Here is a 23,068-nt window from a genome sequence, read left to right as displayed (position 1 = left end):
AAAACTTTCATCACAATTTGCATATTTCACAATTTCTGCGAAACTGTCTCTAAGATGCTTCTTCCACAGCCGATCATGTTGGGCCTCAACTGGCAACAGCTGCTTCGTACAACTACACACAAACATAACTTCACCTCTTTCGTAGCCTCCATATCAACTTTTCTGCAACATGTTGCTGCCATCACATCTTAAAATGGCACATTTACTTAAATTATGAATAAAATTCAGATTTATGAAATTTGCAAATCATTGCATTGTTTTTGTGCACATTTTAAAGAACGTGCCAACTCTTTTGGAATTGGCGTTGGATTGTTAAGCATTTGACGTATTTTTTTGCTGGCTAAGCTGGACAGCGAGCAGTGACGCTCAGCTGTAGAGCAGTGGGTCCAAAAGTATGGAGCAAGCCACAGAAGTCTGGATGAAAGGAGAAAAATAAAGCGGGAACTCATTTCAATAAAGGAGTTTTTAGGAAGGATAAACACGAGACTGCTGATGCAGTCATGCCTGCGTCTCTGAGTCTTTGCTTGGTTTTACCGAGTGATTAAAAACTGCGAGGTGCAGCGAGGTGTGAAATGGCAGAGAACCCGTGAAACTCAGTGTACGAGATAAAAATGGAACCACATCTAACTTGCAGCAGCAGCTGAGTCATGCTGCTGTTAAACTACAGCGACTTTCACGAATCTCTAAATCACATTCAAAGTGGTCGTTTTCACAACCTTCATGTAATTCTGAAGGCAAAGATGTGCAGCCAGCAGAGTAGAGCAAAACTTCCAAAAGTCGGCATAATTACATTTTCACTTTATTTTCTTATCAAAACAACAAAGAATAGTAAAAAGTTCACTTATTCTGGATAAAAAGAAAATGGTACTGTTTACACATCCCACATTTATGGGCTCTTTACAACACAAATCTTTACAAATTTGCACATCAGACTGAAATAAAAGTGAAGTGCATTCAAACCTCTTTTTGCTGCTTAACTAAATCGTCTTGGCTCCATTAATGATCACCGTTATTGTTAAAACGAAATAAAAACTAAGGAAAAGAAACAACGAAATATTCAAGTGTGTACAAGTACGTGTAAGTTAGCAGGGGAGAGCTTGTGCGTTAGCCGTCCTGCTGCTGTATGAATGGGTTTGGTATGGCTTCCATGCCATCCTGAGGACAGATCAGCACTACGGAGGTTCCTCTGCAGACCACCAGCCCCAGCTGCCGGGTGTCTTCTGTCAGCTTCAACTGGTCATCTGGATCTAAACACAGGAGTTGCAGGAGCACACAAGTAAGCGTCACGTTATCTACGACAGCATTCGACGCTGCACGATCAGTTTAAATACAGACACGGCTTTAACAGTAAGCCCCACCAGTGTTCAAGTAACTCCTATGAGCTACTCAGTTTCAGTTTTTTCAACCCTAACTTCACTGTGGTGTCGCTGAGAAGGTTTAGCCTTAATATCTCAGGTGCAGGAGCTCCACCCACCTGCTGGAGAGGAGCTGAGTAGCTATTTCAAACAGTCAATAACATGAGGCTCAGTTTAAGTTAAAAAAAGCAAAAACAACAAAACTTTAATTTAACTCAGCTGGGCTCACACTTACACGCTGACGTGACTTTAGCATGAAAACTCCTCAGTGTGAGTGAAGGCTACAGCTGTCATAGCTCACACTGAGGCTGGTGGTCGGCCCTGAGCTAAGGATCAACGCTTGGTGAAACACACAGCTCGACTCAGTATATTAAATAACATTTCCCAGTTGTGGGCCCATCTAAATACTTTCACCATCACCAGTAGCCTTATTTTACTGGGTCCTCCTTCAGTAGACGTGATCACAGAAACACTCAGGTTAGTCTGGGCACTGCCTCAGTGTTGCAGATGACTCGTTTGGGTTCAGGTTAAAGGAAACGCAAAACACTTTTCAGTGCTGGCGCAGTCTTGTGTCATTCTTTGTTCCTGTAAATCATTTTTCCCTCGCATGGTCTTGACTTTAAAGCGCACACTTACCGCGCATATACTCAATAGTGCCGTCCAGCACCAGGTTCAGCAGAGGGTCAAATCCTTTAAGGACACCGCTGGCTGAGGAGGAAACAAATACACGGTGTAAAGTCTCCATTAGCTGGAAATAAGGACAGCAAATCCCGCAGCGCTGCTTAACTGTTAGCTTGTTATCATAACTGATCCACCTACCTTCTCGTCCTCCTTGAAACTTTACACGAATCGGCTTATCGATGTATTTGGACAAGTCGAAGATGCTCTCCTTTTTCTTTTTGTCTTTATCCTGCGCAGAGAAAACAAAACACGCCGTTTGTGAGTCGCATGTGTGCTAGCCGCGCACACAAACACCAGCTGAGCCCAGTTAGCTAGGCTAGCCGTGTTAGCTAACGTGGTACAACAAAAACACCTTATATTACTTTGAACGTGCTGATTTAAACCCGGGTTACGGCTGAAACACACACTCGCGGGCTAACAGCATATCCGACAACGTTAAAGGTGCAAAGGCAGAAAAGTATTTGAATGTACGAACTCACCGCCATGTTAGCTGCGTGACACGGAAGTGAAATTTCGACCTCAAGATTGTTCCACCAATCAAAACACCGAGCGCCTTTACATGACGTCACTGCTTTTTAAAATGGTTTTATTGACTCTTCATGATTTAATGTAATGGGGCTGGTATGATAGGGTGAGTTAGTTTTTATATTATAATATTTTATATTATAACTCACAGTTTTATCATCAGCATCTGCTTTTGGAACTGACCCCCTTTTCCTTTGCTGTCAGTCGAGGAGGGAAAGTCTATTAATAGCACCAGCTGGTGTGTTGGAAAGCAGAGGACGAGGATCCGAGCAGAACGCAGGAGGAGGGGTGGCTGTTTGTTGTGACATGGCTGACAGAGGTGACCATGAGCTGAAACTGCAGAGCTTTGAATTGACGCTTGTATCAGAAGAAGAGGATGAGTCTGCTTCACAGGTGAAGGACTCTGAGGCTGATATAACACCTGATGCTAGCCTACAAGTAGAAGGAGAGATTTTTTATGTCAACCGCCAACATCTGGCCCTGCAGAGCCCTTACTTCAGGGCTCTGTTCTTTGGCCGTGGGTTGGAGAGCAGCAAAAGGCAGGTAGAGATTAAAGGTGTGAGTCTGCAGCATTTCAGGACCTTGATGGAATATACCACAACATGCAGCCTGTCTTTGGACAGAGAAAATGTTACGGGCATCCTCGAGACGTCCGACTTTTTGCAGCTGGAGCGAGCCAGGCTGCTGTGCTGTAAGTTCCTGGAGCGTGAGCTGCACCTCAGCAACTGTTTGGGGATGATGGCCTACGCCTGGCAGCTGGGTTGCACTCAGCTTTATGCCGCAGCACGACAGGTGGTGCTCACTCACTTCTCCGCTATTTCAGCTGAAGAGGATTTTCTGTCACTCTCAAAAGAGTCAGTAGCAGATCTACTTGCCAGCGATGACCTAACCATCCATAAAGACGATCTGGCTCTGGAGGCAATACTGCGCTGGGTGTCATTTGACCCTAAACGAGAAGAATATTTCCTGGAGCTCATCGAGCTGGTGAGGCCCGAGTCTCTGTCCTTGCCTTTCATCACTGAACTCTTGACCAGAATGAAAAGCTCTGACCCCAGAGCCAGGCTCATCATAAAGCTCAATGAACATTTCCCAGCATCTTGGTCAGTGGGCAGGTCAATGATGAGGACCAGGGCCAGAGAGACCCTGTTCGTGCTGGGCGGGCCTCATGATCAGGAAGAACAGGCGCTGTTCCAGTATCACCCGATGAGTGGTAGATGGCAGAGCTGCGCGCCCCTGCAGAGGAAGAACCTCACACAGTACTCCGTGGCTGCAGTGGGTAATGGATGCATAATGAAACTGGCAAAAGTTAGATGTGTGCTTATTTTTCCATGTGCTCGTTTTTATGATCTTACATGAATATTGAACATTAAATTTTCACAGATTTTTTAAAATTTCCTTTTTATTTAGGAGACAGCGTGGTCGTGACAGGTGGCTACTTCCGGGATGTTCTGTGGTTCAGTGTGGATTGGGTCCGGATCTACGAATGTGGGAACCAGCGCTGGGTGGATGGGCCAGCCCTGCAGAAGTCCAGACACAGCCACTGCTCCATAGGGCTCGAGTCAGTACTGTATGTCCTGGGGGGAAGTATGGACGAAGGTCTTGTGGATGATGTAGAAAGGCTGGTCCTTGGGTCAGAGGAGGGTTGGGAGGCAGTGAGTCCCATGGTCAGGGCCGTAGAGAGGGCAGCCACTGCTGCTCTGGGGTCGTGTATCTACGTGGCGTGTGGGCTGGATGAAAATGGCGAGGTTTATGGTGGAATTCAGAGGTATGTGGCGAAGGAGGATCAGTGGGATGTGGTCTCCTATTCTCCAGTTCCACGGTGAGTATCTTTCTGACACTGCCAGATTTACATTCTTATGAAGTTTGAGCTTTCAAAATAAATGATACAGGATGATCAGCTGACAATTAAACAGAAAGATTAATATGTTTTTCTTTAGATACGACCTGGTTGCCACGGAGCTCAACAGTGCCCTCTACCTGTTCGGAGGCCAAGCCCTTCGTTTTGACATGGAGACAGATGAGTGGACGGAGCTGGAGGAGGAATGTCTGAACACAAAGTTCTTCTGTGGCTGCTCCTCAGTCACTGGGCAGATATACCTGCTCAGCGAGAGAAAGAGTAACAAAGCATTCCCGAACATGGTGCTGCTGGACCCTTACATAGACACCTGCATTGAGGTAGATGATGCTATACCCTGTCCCGTGCCCCTCAGAGGGTGTGTCACCGTAAGAATGATCCCATGATGCTCTATGATGGTTGAATGAATGTGGAATTGTGCAAATCTCTCGAGCCATCCCTCTTTCTTTATATTTGGTCAGGAAAATGGGAAATGGGTGCAGCAACTCATGCAAACCTGAAGGGAAAGTCAATATTTGGTCTGACCACCTTTAATTTTTCAGCACAGGCTGAAGTCTCAGGCAAGCTTTAAGTAGTCTTCAGGAGTAGTTCTCCAGGCTTCTTGGAGGACATGCAAAGCTCTTCTTTTATTCTATTCTCTGTTAAGATGATCCCAGAGATCAATAACGATGAGTTCCAGGCTCTGTGGAGAGCAGGAAGCAGGCGGAGGTTTGAAAGTCAGAAGAAGCAGAATACATATGTGTGAACAAGAGGGAGACATGCAAAGAGCAGTGATGGTGAAGGTAGATCCGTTTAAATATCAACCATCCAAGAAAAAGGAGAGTCCAGAAGAGAGTGCAGAGTGGGTGGAGTGGGTGGAGACGAGTGTCAGGAGTGATTTTAGACAGAAGGATAAAAGCAAGAAGCTACAAGATGCTGGAGAGCTGCTGTGATGTTTGGAGATGCTAGAAGCACGCCTGGAGGTGGAGTGACGAGGACTGATGGAGCTAGAAACGAGTACAGTTAGAGAGGAATGATTTGGACATGTGCAGAGAAGGGATGGTAGATATATTGGACAAGGACGTTGAATATGGAGCTGCCAAGCAGGAGGCAGAGAGGAAGACCTCAGAAAAGATTCATGCATGTAGTGAGGTAGGACATGCAGACGCTCGGTGTGACAGAGGAGGATGCTGTCAGTCACACGGTGGAGTTCCTGCAGATCCCCAACTGCACTGGCTGAGACTCAAACCATGACAGAGCCTCCACTGTGTTTCACAGATGGACACACTGCTGTACCTCTCTCCTGACCTCTCCTGTACACACTGGCCACGATTTGAACCAAAAATTACAAATGTAGATTCACTCCACAAGACTCGTTGCCACTAATTTTAAGTCCAATTTGTGTGTAATTTGGCAAACCTCTCCCTGTTTCCTTTCATTAAGAATGGCTTGTGGACAGCCACTGAGAACATTTCTGAGGAGGCTTCAGCGAACAGCAGATGGATCAGCTGAAGGGCCAGATGCATCTCTCAGGTCCTGTGTCACGGCTTTGCTTGTGTGGTTTTTTTCATGTAACTCTTTAGGACAGGACGTTCAGAGACTGTTCATCTGCTGTAGACAGGCCTGCCACCTCTTTAATCCTCCACAGATGTTTAAGGACTCGCTGCACAACATAAAAATGAATGAAAAAGCAGCCAACCTCCAACCTTCATGAAGCCTGGAGCAATACTGCTCAAGAGCACTTTACAAACATACCAAGAGGGTGTCAGTCACCTCGATAGCAAAACATAAAGAAACGTTTGCACAGTAGTGTGTGTGTGTGTGTGTGTGTGTGTGTGTGTGTGTCTTCATTAGTATGAACAAAATGTAAAAGTGTTCCATAAAAGCTTGACTGAATTTGTACAGGTTTTATTCAGAAGTCATTTATTTAAACTGTTCGAGTTGTCACAAATCAACACTCATAATAAAAGTCAAATGCAGGTTTCATGAGGACATGACGTGTCTCCTGCTTTTATATCTTCTTAAAAACAACATCCAGGTGAGTCTCATTCACTGCGTCGGCCGTTTAGCGCTCCAGCATTTCACTTTAAACCCCCTGCTGTGCGGTGGGCGTCAGTGACATCACACCGCTGCACAGACACGCCCTGTTTCTAGCCCTATCACAGCCATCGTTACATAAATGATGACTGGATTAGCATGTTCACCTGCAGCAGCACGGTCGGAAGACACATGTAAAATCACACTAGCAAGCATCAGAACACAATTTGGTAAATATTAAAATATACAGCTCCTAATATCTCTACATTCATTTTTAACCAGGAGCATTGCATCGATGCATTTAACGCCACTGTCTAAAATAGCTCAATAATGCCCATCTGTGTGAATCAGGTAGAAATGACAACACAAAAACACGTAACACACGTTACAATAAGGTCTTTCCTGTGTGTTGTTCCAAAAAGGGGAACCCTAGTAGCACATAGACTTCATATCTTAGTGTTCAAAACACAGCAGCCAAGGCACAAAACAAAAGACCCGAGTAGGAAATCATGCTGCCCGTGAGAAAAAGACACGATGCACAGACACGCACACGGTTCACGTCCGTGTTTGTAGAAGAAATACTTTTTGTAAAGGCATCAGAAAGGGCAGCGTCTTCTTTGTGCACCAGGGGGCGCCATAGTTCTCCTAAAAAGTCTAAATCTGTCGCAGAAAAATACAACTTCTTCAATCATACGAGGGATTCAAATACAGATTACAGTGAATAATGAATAAAAACAGCCAATAAAGTGATTTATCAACAGATTTACTACAATCAGAACTGTGTGCATGAGCAGCCATGTGGACATAAATCAGTCAGAGTAGTTTGTTCCATTTAAAATAGATTACACCATATTATACACAAGAATTAATATGTTTTAATACAAACAATATTTTTTTAAGCTCTCACTCAAAAAAAAGCAAAGATGAACTAAAACGCTGTCCTGAATATTTTCAAGTACTTATAATACAGGGACCAGAAACGGCATCGCAGTGATCACACGCTCTCCTCATACGTGTTTTTATTGTTTTGATATTAGTGTTATGAGTGGTGTCACATTCGGTGGATCAACAATCATCTGTGCTTCTTTGCTCAGATGCAAACCTACCCTGACCTGAAATCATCAACGGACCATGTTGGAGACATGGAAGTGGAAGCGAAGCCGTGGACTCGATGTGAAGCCACTATCTGGTTTTGGGTAGTCTGCTGTTTCTATTTGTCTGGTTGGTCAGGTTGTTCAGGACGCAGTTGTTAGCCAGCGATGCCAGTCTGGAGTTAATCGCATCCTTCCTCTGCTCCCAGCTGCACTCACCCCCGTCTTCCTCTTCTTCTTCATTGTCATCTACCGGACTTTCCTCATCGCTGCGCACGTCTCCCTCGATCTGTGGAGAAGAATAAAAGTTAACCATCCGATTCCTCGTTTCCTGCTATCGCTGCTGCTTAAACAGCCCTTCGTCTCACCTTGCCCACGAAGGCAAACCTGTAGAACATGCGCAGGATGAGATAGGCCCAGTAGATGTGCAGCAATTGTAGCACTAACAGAAGAGCGTTGAAGAAATAATAACCAAAGAAAGGCTCGTAGAACTGCATTGAAACGATCAGGGTGGTGTGGATGATCCTGGAGGGCAAACACAGAAACAGTGAGATCAGCTGTTCCTACAAACTCTCGAGCTTCAGAGCATCGTGTGTCGTACCGATAACGGGAAACTTTATCTGTGCTCTAAGACAAACTGTACATCAAACCTAGTTGGACATTTGCACACCAACACATGAAACTACGTCTGATTTAACAGTTTCTTACCTGCTTGGAAAAACATACAGCCTCGTGACGAGGAACACCAGAGCAAAGAGGACAAACAGGACGTCACATGTCGTCGTCCACAAGGCGTAGTGCAGCATCTTACCCACCTGTCAGAAAAAGGAAGGTAAAAGTTCCTGTGACTTAGAAAAGACAGTGAAGACGTTTAAGTGCTGTGAGTGTGAGCCCACCTCCCCACAGCTTCCCGTTCATCGGCCCCTGACAGTAACGACCTGCTCAGGTGTTTTCAGGTTATGTCATCAGGTTTGATTTGTGGTCACACAATTACTGATGTTCTAATCTCGGACGTACGCCAGGGTCAGCTCCACCCCCATTTTCACTTTTAAATATAAAAAGTCATTTTTAAACATCGAGCACTTCAGTGTGTTTGTCCTGCAGGGGTCTCAGATCTGAACAGGTTAAAGTGTAAAGACGTCACCTGAGTTTACTGACTCGAACGTTATCTCTTTGTTCCAGGTGGTTTTAGCGCAGCGAGAGAGAAAACAAGTGGGTGTGGCTGGCTCGAAATCAAACCTCAGACTCACTGATGAACTCACCTGCACTCAGTAACTAATCATCTATTGGATATGAAGCCAGCATCGTTTTCCCTTTATGATTTTTATCAGCGTCCAGGCGACACCCTGTCACGCCCGAGTTGACACGACTGCATATTTCCTCATCTCATGTAACGCGGAAACAATCATCATCGTCACTTCTTATCATTGAAACAGCCTCACAACACCCACGGACAAAGGAACAACTGTCACTGAGGTGGTCATACCTTTACAGCCAGGACAAGCAACAACAGAACAAAACCTCTCGCTGTGCGCGGCTCGCAGGACGTGTGTGCTCGTATGAAAGAAGAAGGAAATTCACAAAAATACACAACGGGCTGAATTCAAGTCAAGTTCCTCGTTTGTGCAATAATCTGCCATTTTAAACATTTGTGTGCGAGCATAACGATGCAGTCTCCTCCACACTGCGCCGTGCAAAAGTCTCGAACCACCACTCAATGTTTTATATTTTGCTTCCGAGGTGCCAGGCGCTCCTGGAATTTTTAAAAGTAGCCTTGAGCAGCGGTTTTAAACTTTCTCACCCATTTTCAGTCCAGTCCTTGGACCTGAGTCACTTAACACTAGGGCTGCCACAAACGATTATTTTGATAGTCGACTAGTCACCGATTATTTTTGCGATTAGTCGACTAATCAGATCATCATCCATTGGACGTAAAACTTACAGCTTATTGCACCAGCAGCATCTGCTCTTATATAACTATCATTAGCTTACAGCTTTAAGTGTGTAAGGTGCTAACTAAAAATAAAGACAAGATGATAGTTTATTAAATTTTAATGAAATTTGCAGATTGTTTCGGTGAAGTTTAATAAACTCCTTGCTATCTAAAATATAACAGGACACCGGAGTAAATTCTGGAGCATCTCACACTTCTGATGATCAGCTGTCTGCTTGACGTTTATTCAGCTGTGTAAAAACTATAACTTTAATCTCAGCCAAACCGATTTACTCAGGAACAAATAAAATACTAAAAAAAGGCCAAACAATAACAGTTTTAAGTTATCTAAGTGACTTATATATCATGTTTAACCTGAGTAGTGAAAGACGGCAGTGGGTTTGAAAATATGTGGTGTCTTGATAAACTGAGCAGATATTTGAGGTTTACACAGCTACATTCCCGCCTGAAAATATGTTAAACATTTATTTTGTGACCCAGAAAGAATAATAAGAGTAACATTAAAACTAACTAGCTGCCGCCATTGTTGGAAACTGAGCTGGGCCGCGCTATGAATTCTGGGACACAGCTGCTTCTTCTTCTTCTTCGGGGTTTAACGGCAGCTGGCATCCTTGTACATGCAGTGCTGCCATCTTCTGTTTCAGTCCGTTATTACACTCTTAAATCCTGCTACTTATTCCTGCGTCTTTTGGGATCTTACAAAGCTTCAAACGACGCGTCGACTATTAAATCAGTCGTGACTAGTCGACTAATCGTGGCAGCCCTACTTAACACTGATGAATCGGTCAAGCTTGAAAAAAAATGCAACTCAAGTGTTGTGTCTACACACAGCAGACAACTTGGCAAAGACCCAACTCAAGTTGAACCTCGAGGCACTTGCAGGTTATTAGCAGCCTGCTGACCGACTCCCATTTCTTTTGTTGAACTTGTGAAAAAGGCCAATCATAACAGAGTTTGACAGGAATATTTCAGCATCATGTGAAGTGTCTCTGTGAATATTTTTAAGGGAACTGAACACACGGAGGACGAGAAGAAATCCTGTCCTTGAAAACTTGGGAAAAACCAGCAAAGACCTGTTCCAGGACCTGAGGGATACATCTGTCCCTTCAGCTGATCGTCTACTGTTCACTGAAGCCTCCTCAAAAATGGTCTCAGTGGAAGGGTGGCTGTCAAAACGTTACTCTTAAGGCAGGGAAGCAGGGAGAAATGGGTGGGCTATGCCAAATGACACAAGAAATCCAAAGAAAATCAGTGTCAACAAGTCCTGTGAAGTGATGAATCCACATTTGATCCAAATTTTGATTCACCATTTGGAAACCATCCGATTGGCAGCACTGACAAACAAACTGCCACTGCAGTCAAAACGAACCTGGATGGAAAAACATGGACCAGCCTCCCAGAGCCTGTTCATAGTTTCCAGTGTGGTATCATCCTGACAGGGAATGGAACAAAGCACAGCCTCCAAGAAGAGAGCTTTGGGATGTGCCTCGTGAAGCCTCACAGAGTTCAGGCTGTGTTCCAAAATAAAGGTGGTCATACGAACATCGACTTCCCTGCTGTGGCAGACGCTTGTGAACGAGGCAGCGTATAAAAGTCACTTTCATTTCCAAATATGCTGCACTTACTTCCCTTTTGTTAGAAAACAAAGAATGAAGTAGTGGCGTTTGTACTCACAGTGTATCTGGAGGCAGGTGTGGTGTTTTACCTCGAGAATAATGTCGGCAGAGTCGTGGACCAGCATCACCAAAGTGCCCACCCTCACATAGTTGGCAATGTAGGAGAAACCGATGAGAATTATGGTGGCAATATGATGAACCACCTGCTCCTTGAAATCCTAAAACACAAACACACATGCATGCACGCATTTAAAAACATGCAGCAGCATAAACAGCAGCTGCACGGGTGCCGTTTGAAACCAGCATGATTGTCTGCACTGATTCGTTAGTTTAAATAAGACAAATGTGACAGCAGCAAAGCCTCCTGAAGGACAGAAGCACTGAAATGAGATGACTGTGAATATTCAAGTATTCAGTACAGTTCAGGTTTCTGTGGAGAGACTGAAGTGAAGATTTAATATACTGTAACACTCAAAGTACAGAGTTATAGATAATTACAGTTACAGATAATCCAGAGCATAATCTGCATTTGCTTTTTTCACCATTGGACTAAAACGTTACATTTCAGGGATTAAATGTGGAATAATAATAACCAGGTTCTTTATGTGTTTTCAGTTAATACTCACTTTTCGCTTCACATCCACAGAGATGCTCAGAAGCAGCGACAAATAGAAGCTCATCTCCAACATGTAATACCAGTAATGAGCCTCAGACACAGGCTGATGAAGGAGAGGGAGAGAGCAGCTCAGTGTGATCATTCAGTGGTTAAACAGAAGCTTTTCCAACACCATGCTTATTTGTTCAGACCTAGAAAGCAACAATGGTGATGCACGCAGCAGCATTCACAGACAGATGTGTTAGACTGTTAATCACTGAACTCCAACGTGAACTCTAACTACATGCTTTTGAGGAACTGAAAGAGTTTAATAAACAGTTTTCTGAACTGATTCCTTTAAGTGTGCTGAAGCAGGTCTGGGCTTTTTGGGGTAGTGCAGGCAGATATTCAACTCTGCTGAGTATTTACAGCTTCACCTGTCTAATAGCTTCAGGGGTAAAATCTAGCAAAGGTTCAGTGGCCACGTAAGAACTCCTCGCTCTCATTTACAAGCACAGAGGACGTGCTTCATGCACAGGAAGTCATGGCGTAATCTTAAAGAAAAACATTTGGAGAAGACTCAAAAGTGAAAGTTTGCAGCGACACAATGACAGGAAGTTGACTGAGGTATTTACCCTAAAATACGTCCTTTCTGAGAAAAAAAAATCAAGTCTGCAGTAGCAGAGCTGTTATCAGTTAAATGCAGATAAAGAGAGCCGTGGCTTCCAGGGAAGAATGTGTGCCATCATCCACACGGCAAGTTAAAAACTCAGGCAGGAAGGAAACCACAAAAGCATTCAGAGCTTTGCAGTCAAGGAAGTCGCAGTTGAAACATTGTGGATGGAGTCTGCATTAAAAACGATCAGCGTGCTCTTTCTGCACTTTCCTTGCTTTAAGTAGATCCTATTGTTCTTATGACCTGAGTGATGCAGATTTTCAGTTTTAGCTCACAGACGTCTCTGCCACTTAATTCTTCATGAATATAAATGTTAACTTAACAACAGAGCAAAGAATCAAATGACCATGAATTAAAGGATCTACGACTCATGTTACACTTGCTGCAAACCCCAGCATTTACACCCCAACGGCAAAATCTGTGTCCTACCTGTTTGGGATAACCCCTCCAGCACTCGCTCTGATCCCAGAACCACGGCATCTACAGGATGGAGGAAACGATAAATCTCTGTGCCTCGATCTTACTTCAACATCGTAGTAAGCAGATGTTCAGTGAAAGGATTCGAGTCTTTTAAAAGAAAAAAGTGACGACACACTTACATCAATTAAAGAGCCGAGCCCTGCTGTGAACGACGTGAGGTAGAAGACAAAGCGCCAGCTGCAGATAAGAACAGACGCATCATCGATTAGCGCTGGGATGCCACAGTGGCCCACTTTGATTTTAAATGGGCGAGACGAGTGACAAGAAAGTTTTCGTTTAGGAACAAAACTATCATGACCTGGATGATAGTTTTGTAGATGAATCAACAGAGAGACTGAAAATGTCGTTTATATGGTGGTAATTACTTTGGTGTAGCATGAAGCTCCACTGTGGACGTCTTTATCATTCAGAAAAGCTATAAAACTTAAATGTTGTAAGAAAATGTAAAAATTCAGTTCACATTTTCCAAAGCCATCTAGTGGGCCGGATCGGTGTCTTTGCTGGGCCCATTCTGGCCCCTGGGCCTTATGTTTGACACCACCTTATTAGCGGATGCTGTGTAAATGAACTACATAGTTCTATGAGATCAGACAAAGATGTGACCAGGCACACGTGTGACATCCGTCCAACAGGAAATGGCTCAACGACTGAGCGTATGAGAAGAAAAACTCACGAGGCCTCGCAGAACTTTTTGGTGCTGCTGGGTCTGTCCTGGTTCCTTCTGTGTCTAAACCAGGTCTGGATCTTTCTCTGCGAGAGTCCACACTGCTTCCCCAGGCCCACCACTTCACTCTGAGCACACACACACACACACACACACACACACACACACACACTATGTAAATACGAGCTGCTTTCTCATAGCAGGCATTGTTACAGCTTCATCACAGCACTCGTCCTGTCGACGTGTAGCTCTGCACCCACAGAGATAAATGTGCACGACCACTGTTAGCGTGACCTTCCCTCCCTACATCACAGCGCCGAAGGTCCCTCTGCTGAGTGAAACCTAATTACAGGGTTCGGTGTGACACATGCATGTTTTTATTTGGCTACACAGGCTCTCTGCACCCCCAGCATCAGCTCCAGCTCTGTATCAAAGGATAAACTGTGACACCACACCGAGCAGTGAAATGATTTTCCCACGATTGCGTTGTGCAACAGAAATACAATCGTTGTATTCAGGAAATAAATCTACTTTGTTTCACAACGTGTTTGTGGCCAAGTTATTTACATGGGGAACAGCAAAGTCGTTAGCTTCTGCTGCTGCTGCTGCAGCTGCTGCTCGCGGCCCCATGGAAATAGATTTGCAAATAAGCCAGAGCATGCGCACGCGCACGCACACACACGGGTAAAAACAATGTAGAAAGGCGCTCGTGGAGCGGTGCGTCTCCACTCGATATGCTCAGTCATGCCTCGTCCTGACAGGTGTACACCCCTGCCTGTCTGCACAGCAACACGGCTGCTCTGCTGCAATGCCAAATTACACCAAGAGGAGGGTGGAGGACTTCCATGATTCGGAGAAAAGTAACAGTTACACACTAATAGCGCTGGTTTGTCCTCAGATTTTAACTAATTATTCTGATTATCAGCAACATAATAGGAAAGATTAATATCAAAGGGACAGACGGGATTATGTTTAAAAGGAAGATAACTGCTTCTCTCACAGTGCAGCGAACACGCTTTTTGTAAGCTCGAGCCTCGCAGCCTGAGCTGCATCTCTGTGGGGACGGCCCGTTTTCAAACTGTTCCTCGTTCCAGAGGAAGCTGGCACACAATCTCACTCTTTCTCCTGGATGGAGCCACACCCAGCACGCATAAACTGTTTGTGTGACACAATAACAGATGTTCCTATTTATTAGGGACACACTAAACATTAAGAGTGCCTGGCTCAAGGTGAGATTCTCCATTTAAATTTGCATAGACTTTGCAGGATGTTTACATATTTATATAGATGATCATGAGATACAGTTTATGTAGTCGTTCTTTAACCAAGACGGAGGTCTGGGCACAGATGTCATTTTTGAGCTCAGTATAAGTATAATCCTAAAAAATGGGAAATGCTTTGTAGGTTTTCATGTTTTCAGCACACTAGAAAAATCGGTGCATTAAACTGATCTTTAACCTATTGGGCTGCATGCTTATAAGTGACTTCAACAATTCATTTATTCATATATTGGTGGAAAATTTACTGTATTATACAGATGAGTGTCACATTTAAAGCAATGACTCCCTGTTACGTGTACCATAGTTACAGTAGTGCACTCCACGGACAGTTAGAGGCTCCTGTGAACACCAACCTGCGATGGCTGCTGGCTGTGCTGTTTATAGAACGCTTCCAGCTTTGGGATGGAAGCGGCTCGAATCTGAATCCGATCCTTCACACCTAAGACTTTGCTGAGGGGGATGGCGATGACCCTGAGAAGACAGAGACCAGAAGAGATGAGGAGGGGAAAAAATGCATTTTGCTGCTGTTTTATATTTATATGCATATATGTGCATAATAGCAAATGCAACCCTGTTAATAAAACAAACGGGAGTAATTCGTTTTGCAGTACTTGAAGGATTAATGTGTGATGTCATCAACATCTGCTCGATGTGCTCCAAACACAGAAGAGCAACGAGAGGAGCTCGTTACTCCTGACAGCCTGTGGAGCTGCTGCCGTGGGCGGGTTGTGCCCAGACAGCCATTATCCGATCCAGCATCTAGAGACACTTGATCTCTGTGTGTGTGTGTGTGTGTGTGTGTGTGTGTGTGTGTTACAGACGGAAGGAGACAGAAAGATCAACAGAATAATACAATATGAGGGTATCAGCAATGAATACATGTTTAGATAAACGTGCGTGTGTGTAATTCTATCTCAGAGATAATGATCCTGAAGTGTGCACGCAGGGAGAGATCGGAGATAATGAGAAGGTCAGGGCAGCTTCACAGAGGGACACACAGTGCTCTGGTTACAGGAACACACACACACACACACACACACACACACACACACACACACACACACACACACACACCACACACACACACACACACACACACACACACACACACACACACACACACACACACACACACACACACACACGGCCTGAGAAGATTGCGTGGAGACACCTTCCAGCTGGCCGACGTCTACGCGAGCACAAATGACGGTGCCCACCCCTACGACCTCTACGACTCGCACACGGCACACGCCATCATCCTCTGACCCCGGACTACTCTCACAGCTAATGTTACCAATCTGCTAAAACATCGCTGATGAAGGCACAGACGAGGATGCTAATCTTCAGCTCTCACAGACAATACAGCAGCTGACGATGATGATAATGGAAAGGCGTTCAAGCTGTGGTCATGTGGGCCGCGTCTCTGCCAGCCCCGAATAAATTCTTGTCCTGTTACCAGAGGAACTGGTTAACTGTACAAACAGGTTTACTGTGACGTTTCTTTTAAAGCAGCTTTGCTCACAAGCATAAATGTGATCGGCAGAATACTGTGAAAGCTCTCAGGTTCATCAAATGTCTGATTTTGTGCCACTAACATTCTGAAACATTCAATCCTGTAAAACCAAGAAAGTGTTTGAGACGCTGAGACAAACGCATCATCAGACCAGATGCGCTCACAGATTAACTGTAGCCTCGAATTATTATTATTTCTCTTAAATTCATCCAAAGTGTTCAAATGTTACGTTAAAGTAGAACGCTATGAAATGCTTATAAAGAGGAGTGAAGATCTACTTTCTTCTAACTGAAATATTCGAAAACCAAACGCAGTCTTTTAAGAAGTGTCAGGTATCTGAAGATAACATTCAAATCCCTTCAGCTGTGACAGCAGAAATATTCTGACCTTTTCTAAGGAATCTCTTGAAGCACCGGGAGGACACATTTAATAAGCACTAGTAGGACTTTCTGTGCGATCACCCCGACAGCAGTCACTGACTGGTTGGTGTGGACTACACCTTGCAGAGGCAGCTTACAGAGAATCAGCATTAGTAGCCATGCATCGTAAAACCTCAGCTATAAACTTCTGTAGTCGCCATGTCCGAGTGTTTTCCCTCAAAAACACTCGGACACACTTTAACACAAGGCTGGAAAGAGCCTGGGGGGAGACGGGACTCTCACACAGCATGTAGCACATGAATAAAGGGAAAAGGAGGCGTTCCTCAGCAGCTTAGCAGCAAACACCCTCCAGCCAGCCACCATGACCAAAACAAGTCAAGCAGAAAATTACTTTTCCCCCACAAACAGCATCACACTGCTTCCTTCAACTAATTAGGTAAAACTGAAAAGGACAAAACTGTGCGCCACATAACTTACTGCTCTGCTGATTTCAGCCTATTTAATGACAACAGCCAAAAAGCAGAGCTCGCCGTGAGCTCGGCCTCACCTCTCAAAGATATATCTGATGGCTATAAAGATCAGAGCTAGTGGCAAGGTGTAGATGAGATGCCTGGGTAGAGGGAAGTGGCTCTCTCCTTCCTTCATCTCCATGTCTTTCCAGTGATTCCCAGGAGGGATCCAGAACTCTTCCCGCCACAGCCACTCGTTCAGCAGGGCCTCCATTCTGTGGGGCATGAAAGAGGAAGAGGTGAGTACTGTCTGGCCGCACAAACACAGTTTACCAGAACGGGAAGCGGATTCAAATTAATGACAAAGAGGACAAGAGGAAACTGCTCACGCACAGAAATGATGGAAAAGAACAACTGCACAGTGTCATCGCTGCTACTGCATCAGCTCACATGGCAACATGTTTCGATTACAAGATCAATGACGGTGATTTCACCTCTTTACATCTAGTTTATCAGCAGTGCAGTGTTTTCCCCAGAAAATATTCACAAAACATTTTTAAGCAATAAACGAAAAAGCACAGCAGCAAATACGACACCTTCAAATGAATCTGAATTATTTCCTGTTTCAGGCTTTAACAGGTTACATCTTCTGTTAAATGTAACCGCAGACGCACAGCAGCTGCCGCCTGTCACAAACATGAATCAGATGCAAACCCGCTTGTTCCTGACTCAATGGGACAATCAGCTTATCAGCCTTTCAGAAAAGACACCACGTGTTCAGGTCCAAACACCTGAGCAGCGCATCGATATTATCAGCAGACGTGTCTCTGCCTGCTTTTCAGCAAAATCTACGCAGCGCAGCCTTCATGCGTTCAAGTCTCTGTCTGCACACACACACACACACACACACACACACATTGTATGCTGTAAGCTCACTACTGTTATTCCCTGTAAACGGTTTGCACGGTCTGGGTTTAAAAGCTGCTGCTGCTGCTGAGATCCAATCGATCCGCGTATCGATCAGGTCGTAGCTGTGGAGGAACGTGAGCGCAGATGTGAAAGCCTGCGCAGTCAGATGACCAGACAGACCGTAACCACTGTGCGCCGACTGCACGGCGAATGCGACAGATTAAAACGCGCAATAATTGATCCATCAGCTGTTATTCGCGGAAGCACAGCAAACCCACGGGTCCATCAACCATTCAACAAACCACGCAGAGAGCTTCGAAACAGCGTTTATGTATCTAACACACCGCAGAGAGGAGATGTTGTGCTCACCTGTCCGCGATCCTGTGATGGGAGATGGAAAGCGAGGCAACAGCGGCAATTTAGAGAGGAGGGGCGTGTGGACGCACCCGCTCCTACCAGCGGGCGTGTGCTGTCATCATCATCATCATCATTCTCTGCTCTGGATCTTGCGCCACAACACGAGGATCGTAGTATTTTCTCACCAGCCAAAATCTGCTCAGCCATTCACGGGGACAATGCCACGTGCTGCCGACAGGGGGCGAGAGGAGACGCGTTCAAATGAGATTTTCTGCTCGGGTTGTAATTTCACTTCTGTTTATTTTGGGGGGTTTCCAACATATCGCAATTTTGGTGGTTAAACATGAGGCCCGGGGGCCAAAATGGGCCAGGAATAACTTCAGTTCGGCCTCTTAGAAAAATATGAAGGAGGGCAAAATATGGCTTAACTGTATTTTTTCAAAATAAGTTTTACAGCTTCTCCTGCTGACAGAGATCCCCCCCCCCCCCCCCCACACACACAGCCGTGTATACTACACCAAAGCAGTAGAGCAACAGTTTAATAATTAAATGACAGAAACCGTTTTTTACTGTCTGCGACAGTTTGGCTAACATTTTCATCAATCAAACAAAAGTTTCTATTTTTTAAATATGGGACAGTCTGGACGCTAATTTTACACAGTTATCATGCAGAAAACTGAGATTTAAAAAAATGATATTAGGGTAACTTTTGGATGTCCAGTTAAACGTTTTTACACTAGCAGAAAGAGTTTCAGTGGTATGTGTAAAATTAATTTAACGTTCCTGGTCTAAATGTTTCATGAGGCAAATAGAAAATATTAAATTAAAGGGATTTTCTGATTGTCCTGGAGACGTCTAGACAATAAGAGGCCCAATGAGAGCTAATATCTTCATGTTTTTTTCATGTATGATTGTATGTGGCTAACACATCTGCAAATGAAATCTTTACAGTTAAATATTATGAGCGCAGCTTTTAAAAGAGATTACTCGTGACCTCAGGATGCACTGTCACACAGTTTTACGAGTGATGTTAAAGATTATGTGCTCGTTATCAGCAGACAGGAAACCAGAAACAGAAGCAAAGCAGAGAAAGAAATGCGACACATCCTGTCACTGTAAAATCTTATCAACCTGTGTGTTACACCAGAGAGCTGATGAGCTTTATGAGCATGATCACATGATGTTGCCTTTCATTCCAGTCATATTTCAACAGCACTATGAATGAAAGAGAAATGCATGATGGGAAGAGCCCCACCCAGCAGTGCTTTATAACATACAAAGCTTTATTTTCTACTTAGTCACTGGGTCAAGGTCATTGAATTCAGTGAAAGCCAGTTAATTTATTTTGACATCTAAATATGTCACAAAACTTGCTTTTCTGCTTCTCACCCAGATAAAAAGTGATTACATAACTGGCTGGATAGCAACAATGAGAACCTGCACAGGTGCCCGATCACATGTCGAAGATGATTTTGTTCTCTTTATTTGGAGCTGTGAACTAATTCAGTGTATCAGGTAATGCAAGAGATTCATTACATGCTATAGTAAAAGTGTGCGGTCTGTTAACATAAAACACAGTTCATGTGGTGTTGGAAAATCATTTACAGTAAAATAAACACATCTCCAAAAGTGGATTCTGTTCATCTGGACGTCTTCAGTGGGAGAAACCTTTGGTCACTCATCCAGGTGACTCCTTCAGTCTCAGCTGACTGCAGGTTTCAATCTTATCAACAGGACATTTGCATAATGACTGAAACCAGCCCAGTGAAGGAACACTGGGCTGCGGTCAGTTCATGATCATAATTATGAGCTCACGCAGTGCTGCACAAACATGTTGCATAAATGTGCAGCTACACTCACATGTAGTCATCAACACATCCCTTTAATACAGGAAATTCAGTTATTTACATACTGAAATGCTTTAAAGTAAGATGTTAGCAAATGTACGAGGCATTATTAGGTAATTAGCACCAACATTTATTTGATCAGGTTGGACCAAAGTAAACAGAAACATCACGGAGCTGAAATCTGGACTCTGAACAATGTCACAAACTGAGCTTTTTGAACACAACTTTATGGCTTTAATGAGCAGTTTTCTCACGAGGACCCAGTTTAGTCAGTGTACTGTTAGTGTGTGTGTGTCTGTGTGTGTTTGTGTGTGTGTGTTTGTGTGTGTGTGTCTGTGTGTTTATGTGTGTCTGTTTATGTGTCTGTGTGTGTGTGTGTCTGTGTGTGTGTGTTTGTGTGTGTGTGTTTATGTGTTTGTGTGTGTTTATGTGTTTGTGTGTGTTTATGTGTGTGTGTGTATGTGTGTGTGTTTATGTGTTTGTGTGTGTTTATGTGGGGCGACTGTGGCTCAGGGGGTTGGGAAGCGCCAGTAAGACAGATGGTGCGATATGGCAGCCTGGCCTCTGTCAGTCTGCCCCAGGGCAGCTGTGGCTGCAACTGCAGCTGCCTCCACCAGTGTGTGAATGTGAGAGTGAATGAATAGTGGCATTGTAAAGCGCTTTGAGCGCTATATAAATGCAATCCATTATTGTTACTTATGTGTTTGTGGAACACTGGCGTTCAAATAAGCATCACAGTGAGTTTGTTTCCTATTTTAAAGCCAATCACAGCATGAGATGCACAAACACGTCACACTGAGACAAATATTAGAATAACTGAGTTTTTCCACATTAAAACGTATTTAATAATGTATCCAAGCACATGTTGAGAAACTCTGAATGTCTGCTGTAGTTTCAGGTGCTCTCAGCAGTTCTGTACTGACCTTGTAGCCTTATTGTGTTACATTATTAAATTCTGTCCTGTTAACCATCCTCTCCTGTCCTCAGGGAGGAAAGCTCTCTATGCTCTTTACCTTCTGCATGGTTGGTTTTTGGATTCTTTCCCTTTTTGATCCCTGAGCAATCACGACGGGATTACATCACAACTTTAATTTAGAAAAAGACTGCTAATATAAAGGTGAGCAGTTTTCTTTATGCACTGTGACCCTGAACCGTTCTCGTCATTGCCAGGTGCGTCTGTATGTGGGAACATAAGTGTTAGACATCAAGCAGACTTTATCCAGGGTGCACAAAGTCTATATGTTGTTTGACGATGTCCTGGTAATTGTCCAGTGAAATGACGATGGATCATTGGTTGGCATGTATCCTGTTCCTGTGTGCTCCATCCTAAACTAAACACAATATTTCAGAAGTGAGAACCTGTCGAGGACCTGCTGCTGAGTACTGCTTAGTAAGAATATGTCACCATGCCTGGATTTACAGAGTCATGTTAGCTACTAGTTATTTTTACTTTAATCTCAGGTTATTTACACCAAATAGCCTTTTCCCCCTTTTTTGGCCATTTAATCTTATCAGCGCTAAAGAATCTGTAACTACAGTGTAGAGATACATGAGCACAGCGGTGGTTTATAGAGGGAAATGGGAAAATGGGTGGGTGGGACTGTGTTATCGGTGCGTGTATGCGCTCAGGGTCTTTGTCTGTGGGTGTTTGTGCTGATGCCCTGTAGCGCCTCCCTGAGGAAGCAGGCTGAACAAGTTGAATAAGACCAGCCCTTTTAGCAATCACCTGGTGACAGTGGGAAGGAAAAACTCCTTTTTAATAGGCAGAAACCTCCAGCAGAGCCACGCTCAGAGAGGGGTAACCATCTGTTGTGAACGGTTGTGGGTGATAAACCTCAATAAAAATGATTCAAATATGAAAGGTCCCTTTTTTGATGTTGCCTAAAGCTTAGGAGATAGTTCCAGTTTACTATCTAACACAGCTGACAAGTTGTGTCTGCGAGGAAGCAAAAAGGTTGTGTGAGAGAAACAGTGGTTACTAGATGTAGCTCAGGTTCAAGGGACGTGCCCCTTTAGCCTTCATCACTGACTGGTGTCCAGTGACTTTAGACTTTAGAGCTTTTATTGTTCGGTTTCTTGCACACTGAAATTGGGTAGCAGGGCCACAAAGGTGCAAAAGTAAAGAAAACAATCTACAACGAGGAAAAAGCAAAATATATGTATCCATATATGTGAGTAAACTGTAGACATGGTGTATGAAACACTGAAACAGAAACGTTGTTGGGCTGTATAAAGGGCAGTTATATAATATATTAAATAAATGAATAATGGTGAAGGAGCTATGGTGGATGGTAATTCACTGAGAACAAAATATTGCACCGAACAAGGAAAGACTGAGATATTGCACATGGCAGTTGATCAATAGCAGCGTCAGCGTGGTTGTACGGGAGAAGTGTGCTCACACAGAGGTCTGACAGCTCACAGGAAGAAGCTGATCTTTAGTCTGCTGGTTTGCACCTGATGGATCTGAACCTTATCCAGAGGGCAGGATGTTGAATAGATGATGGTGTTCATCACCAACCCTTTACTCCACCCTTGAATATCAGCATGCAAAAGCCCTCGAGATGACTGGAACATATAATGTTTGCTTTGGTTACCATTTTAGTTTAGCATTAGCATTAGCACTACAGGTGTCAGGTATGTCAAAGGTAAAATCACCCAGGCAACATGGCTTTTAGGAACGCAACCCCTGATCTGTGAACACCAAATAAAAGAGAATTCACTACAGTGTCACAGGTGTTCACTCGCCTGCCTCCACAAGCCTGTGAGCTGATTGGCAGATGGCAGTTTTCTTTTAATTTTTTCAAAGTGCCATTAGGTTATAT

General features: G+C 44.1%; 3 protein-coding genes across 7 annotated transcripts; 1 reads left to right on the top strand and 2 right to left on the bottom strand.

Moving 5' to 3' along the window:
* Positions 1-777: 777 nt before the first annotated feature.
* lsm7 (LSM7 homolog, U6 small nuclear RNA and mRNA degradation associated) lies at positions 778-2,645 on the bottom strand. The gene is made up of 4 exons (XM_040052705.1): positions 2,516-2,645; positions 2,175-2,265; positions 1,992-2,063; positions 778-1,247 (listed from the first exon to the last, which is right to left on the bottom strand). Exons 1-4 carry the CDS (start codon positions 2,519-2,521, stop codon positions 1,105-1,107), a joined length of 312 nt encoding a protein of 103 aa, XP_039908639.1. The 5' UTR covers positions 2,522-2,645; the 3' UTR covers positions 778-1,104.
* LOC120747074 (kelch-like protein 23) lies at positions 2,259-5,161 on the top strand. The gene is made up of 5 exons (XM_040052686.1): positions 2,259-2,667; positions 2,766-3,837; positions 3,969-4,380; positions 4,499-4,784; positions 5,063-5,161. The coding sequence occupies exons 2-5, from the start codon at positions 2,868-2,870 to the stop codon at positions 5,159-5,161; spliced, it is 1,767 nt and encodes a 588-aa protein (XP_039908620.1). The 5' UTR covers positions 2,259-2,667; positions 2,766-2,867.
* Positions 5,162-6,129: 968 nt separating this feature from the next.
* LOC120747087 (ceramide synthase 2-like) lies at positions 6,130-18,637 on the bottom strand. 5 transcript variants are annotated; one of them, XM_040052703.1, is made up of 11 exons: positions 18,409-18,637; positions 17,229-17,405; positions 15,142-15,259; positions 13,518-13,636; positions 12,964-13,021; positions 12,794-12,844; positions 11,720-11,812; positions 11,183-11,311; positions 8,232-8,338; positions 7,892-8,048; positions 6,130-7,812 (listed from the first exon to the last, which is right to left on the bottom strand). In XM_040052703.1, exons 2-11 carry the CDS (start codon positions 17,402-17,404, stop codon positions 7,615-7,617), a joined length of 1,206 nt encoding a protein of 401 aa, XP_039908637.1. In that variant the 5' UTR covers position 17,405; positions 18,409-18,637; the 3' UTR covers positions 6,130-7,614. The 5 variants fall into 5 exon arrangements, with proteins under 5 accessions (XP_039908637.1, XP_039908638.1, XP_039908636.1 ...); XM_040052704.1 differs by lacking the exon at positions 18,409-18,637 and adding an exon at positions 18,067-18,398; XM_040052702.1 differs by lacking the exon at positions 18,409-18,637 and adding an exon at positions 17,727-18,028.
* Positions 18,638-23,068: the final 4,431 nt, after the last annotated feature.

This window comes from Simochromis diagramma, unplaced genomic scaffold (genome assembly GCF_900408965.1).
Source record: "Simochromis diagramma unplaced genomic scaffold, fSimDia1.1 OVJJ01000419.1, whole genome shotgun sequence".
Lineage (NCBI taxonomy): Eukaryota > Metazoa > Chordata > Actinopteri > Cichliformes > Cichlidae > Simochromis > Simochromis diagramma.
This window is presented reverse-complemented; position numbering and strand designations above follow the sequence as displayed.

Excerpts from the sequence above, each read along its gene's own strand:
- LOC120747087 (XM_040052700.1), bottom strand. The coding sequence starts at position 17,558 with ATGACACTGTGCAGTTGTTCTTTTCCATCATTTCT. Across the intron at positions 11,813-12,793 it reads GGAGGGGTTATCCCAAACAG|CCTGTGTCTGAGGCTCATTA; the intron begins GTAGGACACAGA and ends CTCCTTCATCAG. Across the intron at positions 8,049-8,231 it reads CTGTATGTTTTTCCAAGCAG|GATCATCCACACCACCCTGA; the intron begins GTAAGAAACTGT and ends TTTGCCCTCCAG.
- LOC120747074 (XM_040052686.1), top strand. The coding sequence starts at position 2,868 with ATGGCTGACAGAGGTGACCATGAGCTGAAACTGCAGAGCTTTGAATTG. Across the intron at positions 4,381-4,498 it reads TCCTATTCTCCAGTTCCACG|ATACGACCTGGTTGCCACGG; the intron begins GTGAGTATCTTT and ends GTTTTTCTTTAG. Across the intron at positions 4,785-5,062 it reads CCCTCAGAGGGTGTGTCACC|ATGATCCCAGAGATCAATAA; the intron begins GTAAGAATGATC and ends TTCTCTGTTAAG.
- lsm7 (XM_040052705.1), bottom strand. Across the intron at positions 2,064-2,174 it reads GTTTCAAGGAGGACGAGAAG|CCAGCGGTGTCCTTAAAGGA; the intron begins GTAGGTGGATCA and ends TTTCCTCCTCAG. Across the intron at positions 1,248-1,991 it reads CACTATTGAGTATATGCGCG|ATCCAGATGACCAGTTGAAG; the intron begins GTAAGTGTGCGC and ends TCCTGTGTTTAG.